This window comes from Acomys russatus, chromosome X, assembly GCF_903995435.1.
Source record: "Acomys russatus chromosome X, mAcoRus1.1, whole genome shotgun sequence".
NCBI lineage: Eukaryota > Metazoa > Chordata > Mammalia > Rodentia > Muridae > Acomys > Acomys russatus.
The window spans coordinates 77,266,692-77,274,519 of NC_067169.1; the positions used below are offsets into that span (position 1 = coordinate 77,266,692).

At 41.6% G+C, this 7,828-nt stretch overlaps 1 protein-coding gene and 1 non-coding gene across 3 annotated transcripts; one reads left to right on the forward strand and one right to left on the reverse strand.

Moving 5' to 3' along the window:
- The first annotated feature begins 120 nt into the window (after positions 1 to 120).
- Positions 121 to 6,141, forward strand: Hnrnph2 (heterogeneous nuclear ribonucleoprotein H2). Of its 2 annotated transcripts, XM_051140864.1 has the most exons (4): positions 122 to 231; positions 1,503 to 1,598; positions 1,762 to 1,806; positions 3,936 to 6,141. In XM_051140864.1, the coding sequence occupies exon 4, from the start codon at positions 3,989 to 3,991 to the stop codon at positions 5,336 to 5,338; it is 1,350 nt and encodes a 449-aa protein (XP_050996821.1). In that variant the 5' UTR covers positions 122 to 231; positions 1,503 to 1,598; positions 1,762 to 1,806; positions 3,936 to 3,988; the 3' UTR covers positions 5,339 to 6,141. The 2 variants fall into 2 exon arrangements, with proteins under 2 accessions (XP_050996822.1, XP_050996821.1); XM_051140865.1 differs by lacking the exon at positions 1,762 to 1,806 and having other exon boundaries at positions 121 to 231.
- On the reverse strand, positions 2,635 to 2,736 carry LOC127186105 (small nucleolar RNA U13). The gene has a single exon (XR_007830339.1). It is a non-coding gene; the product is annotated as a small nucleolar RNA U13 (small nucleolar RNA).
- Positions 6,142 to 7,828: the final 1,687 nt, after the last annotated feature.

Below are 7,828 nucleotides of genomic sequence, written 5' to 3' on the forward strand. Positions count from 1 at the left end.
AGTGACGCTCTCTTTACCTTGGCCCACCCCATTTCCAAAGGAGGAGGAAGTGCGGTACCTCAGTGATCCCGAGTTTAAGCCGAGAGTTGCTCACGTGACCGAGATCTCACATGACGTAGGCGCTCACGTGATCAATCGCTTACGTGAGCAGAAGTAGTTCTGGTCGTCGTCTATCGTCTCGCTATATCCGTTTGAGGGAAGAAGGAGGAAAATCCCCCGGTCTCCTTGGAGGTTGGTGTGTGGGTGGGAACTGGGGACCTCGGGTGGTACATAGGAAGAGCAGAGCGGGGTCTTGGGTCGCCTCCGCCTTTTTCGTGATCCGCTCCCCCCACCCCCCGCGTCCTCCTCCCCCCTCCCCCTCCCGGAGTGCCGGGAAGCGGCCTGCGCTGCGCTTGGTGGGGAAATGGTGGACGGTCGTGACTGTGTGCGTGTTTCTATAAATCAATCCCTTTGGCCAGATTTCAGGGGACCTTTTTCCCTCTGCCCGCAAGAGGGACCCGTAAGATGAAAAGCGTTTCAAACATGGCCCGGAGTTAGGGGAAAAAACATACCGAGACCCGTGGTCGGAGTACCGCTCCATCCATTCAGGCGCTCAACTATTCAAACTGCCCTATGGTCCTCAGGGGTCCCGAGTGAATTTCTCCCCCTAGAGTATGAGCTGGGAAAGTGATGCGTGCTCGAGAGGTGCCCAATAAATGCTTTTACTTAATTATTTGAACGTTTGTTATTTCTGCTCATAGCGATTTACGAGTTGAATTTTGGGCATTCGAAAAGTAATATAATCCTTTAAAAGGGACACAGTTCAGCACCACCCAACTCTTATTGCAGTTTCAAAAAGTGTGCTGTAGCGCAGGTATTAAGTACACAGATTCTTAACTCACAAATCCTGGTTACTACGTTAGGTAACAGAGTCCTGGTGGCCTTCTCAGGAAATGTAAGGAAGCAAAACCTCCCAGCCACTAGGGAGGACCTATTGATGCAGAATGCTGTAGAAATCACCATCCTTAGGATGGCTTGTCCATCTTTCAGCAGAACGCTAAGCCTACGGGCACACACACACATTTTTAAAAACCCTCAAACTCAATAGCTACTGTTAATATTTTATATCTAGTCCCCATCACTGCACACAAAAAGTTTAAAAAATGTGTCATATTTCCCATGCTTATGTCTTTTTGTAAGATTATTTTTGTTTCAATACAATGAGCTTAAAGAATGAAAAGTATGAAAGTGCATAGTATTAAAAAATGAAAGGCTGCCTTCATTCTCTCGGCCTCCATTTGTTCTTAAAGTTTATGTTGCATGAAGTTTTATCTTTCAAATCATCACACAATTATGTACTTTTTTCATTCTTGAATATTTTAGAAGTAGGATTATGCTATATATGTTCATTCAATGTATTTTGAAAATCTTTCTAGATAAGGGTACATTTCTTAGTGATTGCATAGAACTGCATGTTTTAAGGTAGAACTAAAATTCATTCATCTCTGTTGATGGCCATTTAGTTTTCTGATTTTTTGCCATTTACAGTGCTGCAACAAACATTTAAAAAATAATTCTGTCGACCAGGTTCCTGGAAGAAACTCTAGCAGGGTCAAAGGGTATGTGAATTTTTATTTTTTACATAATTGAGATTAGTGAAATGGGTTTGATCTTGAATCATTTAGGATTTTATTACTATATTAAGTGTATAATGCTCTACTTTTCTTCATAAAATGTCTTTCAAATAATACATAGTTCAATAAGTCATGCTCTTAATTTCAGATAATTCCTTAAGGCACATACCTGAAGTGGATTTTCTGTCAGAAGGTGTGGTAAATATTACCAAAATATTTTACCAGAATAGTGCATCAGTTTTTCACTCTTCTAGTGAACACTCAATAATGTTGACTTATTGTCCCCTTTTTAATTTTCACTATTTTTGATGGGTCTTAAAATGTTTATTTTACTTTAAATTTCATTTCAAATGATTGAAGTTTGAACATTTCCCAGGCTTTTCCTATATACTCCTTCCCCCCCATATTTAAATTTATTTTTAAGTTATAATTGCATAATTTTTCCCTTCCCTTTTCCTCTCTCCAAACCCTTCCATGTTTAAGCACCTCCCCACCTTGTTGTCTTTCAGATTCTTTGCCTCTTTTTCTTAGTTACATATGTGTGCATACTCCAAAGTACATCTTGCTCAGTATATGTTCTGTGCATGTTTTCAGGGCTGGCCATTTGGTATTAGATAACCAATTAGTATGCTTTTCAGTGGGGAAAGACTACCATTCCCACTATCAATATTCCTTAGTTGCCTGCAGTCCTATGTCCCGTTTTGTTGTTTGTTGGCATAGGATCTCACCATGCATTCCTGGCTGTCCTAGTCTCCCTTTATAGACTAGGCTGGCCTTGAACTCGAAGAGATCTGCCTGCCTCTGCTTCTCAGTGCTGGGATTAAAGGCGTGTGCCACCACCACACCTGGCTCAAGAGGTCATTTTAAATTTGCTTTTTTCACCAAGTCCCCCTTCCTTCTGTTTGAATGGTACAGTTGCCTGGGTGATAAATTTGAAAGGGCTGAAATGAGATCACTCCTATTTAAAATCTATAAAATGTGATATATACATGCGTATATCTCTATCCCTCTCCACACCCAGCATCAAAGCTATAATGTACCAATGTCTTAAGGTTTTTGGGGAGGCACATGTCACACATTGGTGTGAATACTAAATCCTCATGCTTGTGAAACAAACAAGAGTTTAGTCTCCTTAATATTAAAAGAACCCTCAGGGCTGGGCGTGGTGGTGCACACCCTTAATCCCAGCACTGAGGGAGGCAGAGGCAGGCGGATCGCTGTGAGTTCGAGGCCAGCCTGGTGTACAAAGGGAGTCCAGGACAGCCAAGGCTACACAGAGCAACCTTGTCTCAAAAAACCAAAAAAATAAAAGAACCCTCAGGGTCTGATCTCTTTCTTGATAGCCTTGTCTTTTGATTTTTGTCCCCTTCTGGTTTGTGCTCCATTACAATTTTTTTATAGTTTCTGTATCCCAGAATGGGATCAGGATAGTTCCCAATTAACCCTTCTGCCTCCAATTGGTATACTTGATCAACCAATCCTTCCTTTACTCTATGTATTTGCACTTACCTTTTGTGAAGATATGCAGTTCTGTAGAACTGCAAGCCCTTTCTGGCTTTTAATTCTTCCATGTGAGAACTGAGTACTGGACCTAGTATCTAAACATGTTTGAATATGTAAATTCCATTAATGGCTCTTCCATTTATTTCTTAGGCATTAATAGTTCTGTATTTTATTGATTTGCATTCATTTTTTGTATTTTTAGGATATTAATGGATTTGTTGTATCTTCTCATGAACTTTGTCTTGATTTAAAGAAATTTTTCATTTTTATATAATGAAATATAGTTATACTTTATTTGTTATATTTAATTTTAAGATTGTTTGTACCATTAATACATTGGGTCAGTGCAGAAAATTTAGAATATTCAAAAATATCTAAAAGAGAACAATATCTATGAAAACATAAAAGCCCTATAGTACTGCTACCCAGAAATAACTACCATTAATAATACCTGATAGATAATAGAAATGGAATAAGTAATTGTTACATGAATGAATTAAAAGTTTGTGCACCGGGCATGGTGGCACAGGTCATTAATCCCAGCACTTGAGAGGCAGAGGCAGGCAGATCGCTGTGAGTTTGAGGCCAGCCTGGTCTACAAAAGTGAGTTCAGGACAGCCAAGGCTGTTACACAGAGAAACTCTGTCTCAAAAGAAAACTAAAAAAAAAAAAAAAAGTTTATTCAGTCTTTTGTTCATGTGGGTATCTTTTTAAAAATGTTACCGATGTGTATGAATTTCTATAATAATTGCTTTAATTGTTTCTCTTAGTATATTGTATATAATTTTTCATGACACTAGTTTTCTAATTTTTTTAAAGCCACATTGAAATTGCATTGAGCCAAGCTTGCCACCAAGAGCCCACCAGTCACCATGATGCTGAGCACAGAGGGCAGGGAGGGGTTCGTGGTGAAGGTCAGGGGCCTACCCTGGTCCTGCTCAGCTGAGGAAGTGATGCGCTTCTTCTCTGATTGCAAAATCCAAAATGGCACATCAGGTGTTCGTTTCATCTACACCAGAGAAGGCAGACCAAGTGGTGAAGCATTTGTCGAACTTGAATCTGAAGATGAAGTAAAATTGGCTTTAAAGAAAGACAGAGAAACCATGGGACACAGATATGTTGAAGTATTCAAGTCCAACAGTGTTGAAATGGATTGGGTGTTAAAGCATACAGGTCCAAATAGTCCTGATACTGCCAATGATGGCTTTGTACGTCTTAGAGGACTCCCATTTGGCTGTAGCAAGGAAGAAATTGTTCAGTTCTTTTCAGGGTTGGAAATTGTGCCAAATGGGATGACACTGCCGGTGGACTTTCAGGGGCGGAGCACAGGGGAGGCTTTTGTGCAGTTTGCTTCACAGGAGATAGCTGAAAAGGCCTTAAAGAAACATAAGGAAAGAATAGGGCACAGGTACATTGAAATCTTCAAGAGTAGCAGAGCCGAAGTCCGAACCCACTATGATCCCCCACGAAAGCTTATGACTATGCAGCGCCCGGGTCCTTATGACAGGCCAGGGGCTGGAAGAGGGTATAATAGCATTGGCAGAGGAGCTGGTTTTGAAAGAATGAGGCGGGGCGCCTATGGCGGAGGGTATGGAGGCTACGATGACTATGGAGGTTATAATGACGGGTATGGTTTTGGGTCTGATAGATTTGGAAGAGACCTAAACTACTGTTTCTCAGGAATGTCTGATCATAGATATGGAGACGGTGGGTCCAGTTTCCAGAGCACCACAGGGCACTGTGTACACATGAGGGGGTTACCATACAGAGCCACTGAGAATGATATTTACAATTTTTTCTCGCCTCTTAATCCCATGAGAGTACACATTGAAATAGGACCCGATGGTAGAGTTACGGGTGAGGCCGATGTTGAATTCGCCACTCATGAAGATGCAGTTGCAGCTATGGCAAAAGATAAAGCAAATATGCAGCACAGATATGTGGAGCTCTTCTTGAACTCTACTGCAGGGACAAGCGGAGGAGCTTATGATCACAGCTACGTAGAGCTCTTTTTGAACTCTACAGCAGGGGCAAGCGGTGGTGCCTACGGTGGCCAGATGATGGGAGGGATGGGCTTATCCAACCAGTCTAGTTATGGAGGGCCTGCCAGCCAGCAGCTGAGTGGTGGTTACGGGGGTGGTTATGGGGGTCAGAGCAGTATGAGCGGATATGACCAAGTTCTTCAGGAAAATTCAAGCGACTACCAGTCAAACCTTGCTTAGGGGGAGAGGGAGGGAGCACCAAACAGCTTCTATAGGAGTAAAAGCTACATTTATAGGAACTGGATAGAGTAGGAGGGATGTCCAACATATCCAGTATGATTGGTAAATGGGAAATACAATTGCTTCTGATCACTATTGGTCAGCTTCTTTTCTTTCTTCTTTCTCCTTTTTTTTTTAAAGAGAAAAAAATTTAAGTTTAACAGTTTTGCATTACAAGCTTGTGATTCATGCTTACTGTAAAGTGAAAGTTAAGATTGTTTTCAAACTTTAAGCTCAGCAATTTCGAACACTGAAAATATTCATCTAGGATGTAATAACAAGTTCAGTATTGACCATGACTGTTGAATCCACTTTCAGCTTTCCTCAAGTTAGTGATGTCGTAGGAGTGTACTTAAGCAGTAAGCATATTTAGGTTTAAAGCAGTTTCACTTCCGTTAAATGTTGCTCTTATACCACAGTACATCTGAAACTTCAGATGCATGTTGAGAAACATGCTTTTCTGTAAAAATCAAATATAGGAGCTGTGTCTATGATTCAAAGTGACAACATTTGGCATGTTTGTTAATTCTAGCTTTTTGGTTTTAATACCTTGTAAGGCACGTGAGTGTACACTTTCACTTTTTATTTGTAAAGATCTGGGACAATTTTGAGATGCGACACCAATACTTTAGGAGTTGGGTCATGTTGTTTGTATGGAATTCTGAGGCTTTGATTTAAATCTTACCTTGTATCGTGAATTCCACTTAGATGTATTGTACTAAGTGAAACTTGTTAAATAAATCTTCCTTTTAAAAACTGGAAAAGTCTTGTATGGTTTGTTTTTTTTTTTTAATTATGTTCTATTATATGGGCACATAGTATCTGACTTTTAAGTTCTCTGCTGGGGTTTTTGTTTTTTGGGTTTTTTTTGTTTTGTTTTGTTTTTGGTCTCAAATATTCCAGGCTATGAATGACTTGATTTTGATCCTCCTGCCTCTATTTCGTAAGTATTGGAATTGTAATCATGTGTGACTGTCCAGTTTATGCAGTGCTAGCATGGAAACCCAGGGCTGCTTGCATACTGGACAAGTGCTATACCAACGGGGCTGTATCCATAGCCTCAATTTTGATTATGTGTGTGGCATGTTGGTAGAGGCCAGAGTAAAACATTGAGTACCTTGTTCTTTCACTCGCCTTATTCTTTTTGGGTTTTTTTTTTTTTGTGTGTGTGCGTGTGTGTGGTTTTTGTTTTAGTTTTTCAAGACAGGGTTTCTCTATGTAGCCTTGGCTGTCCTGGACTCGCTCTGTAGACCAGGCTGGCTTCGAACTCACAAAGATCCACCTGCCTCTGGATCCAGAGTGCTGGGATTACAGGCATGTGCCAACACCATCTGGCCATGACTGGCTTTTTTTAATGGGTGCTGGAGATGTGACTCAGGTCTTCCGAGCTTTCACAACAAGCACTCATTTTTGTTGCTTGTTTGCATTTATTTATGTATTTGGTTGGTTGGTTGGTTTTTCGAGACAGGGTGTATGTAGCCTTGACTGTCCTGGAACTCGATCTGTAGACCATGTTGGCCTTGAGCTCAGATCCACCTGCCTTTGCCTCCTGAGTGCTGGGATTAAAAGCGTGCGCCACCAGGCCATGCTGTTTTGTTTTTAAAGACACTTTCTCTCTTTTAAAAATTAATTATTTACTTTACATCCTGGTCATAACCTCCTACCTCCTCTCATCCTGGTCCCACCCTCCCTCCCTGTTTCCTGTATCCCCCTCCCCTACTCAAAGAAGGGGAACATCCCCATCCACCCACCCCAGCAAATCAAGTTGCATCAGGACTGAATACATCCTTTTCCCTAGTGGCCTGCCAGACAGCCCCATCAGGGGAAAGTGGTGGAAAAGCTGGCAACAGAGTCCATGGCAAGCATTTCTCTATGTAGTCCTGGCTGTCCTAGAACTCGGTCTTGAGATCAGGCTGCCCTTCAACTCAGAGAGCCACCTGCCTCAGCCTCAGATAAAAGGTGTGCATCACCGTCAATGCCCCGCACCCCCACACTCGCTGGTCTCAAACTCACAGAGAGCCATTTGCCCCTGTCTCCTGAGTGCTGGGATTAAAGGCTGGTGGTACCACTACCCAGCCACAGCAAGCACTCTTACTGTGAAGATGTTTCTCTAGCCCTGCAAATTTTAAAATTTATTTTTGTTTCTACTTTTTGAGACAAAAGTTTCTCGGTGTAGCCCCAGCAGTCCTGGACTCTACAGACCAGACTGACCTCAAATTCAAAGATTCACCTGCCTCTGCCTCCCGAGTGCTGGGATTAAAGGTATGTACCACCACCGACCGACCAGCCCTGTTTTTTATTTCTTTTCTTTCTTTTTCTTTCTTTTTTTTTTTTTTTTTTTTTTGGTTTTTTTGAGACAGGGTTTCTCTGTGTAGCCTTGGATGTCCTGGACTCACTTTATAGACCAGGCTGGCCTCAAACTCACAGAAATCCACCTGCCTCTGCCTTCTT

Excerpts from the sequence above, each read along its gene's own strand:
- Hnrnph2 (XM_051140865.1), top strand. The coding sequence starts at position 3,989 with ATGATGCTGAGCACAGAGGGCAGGGAGGGGTTCGTGGTGAAGGTCAGG.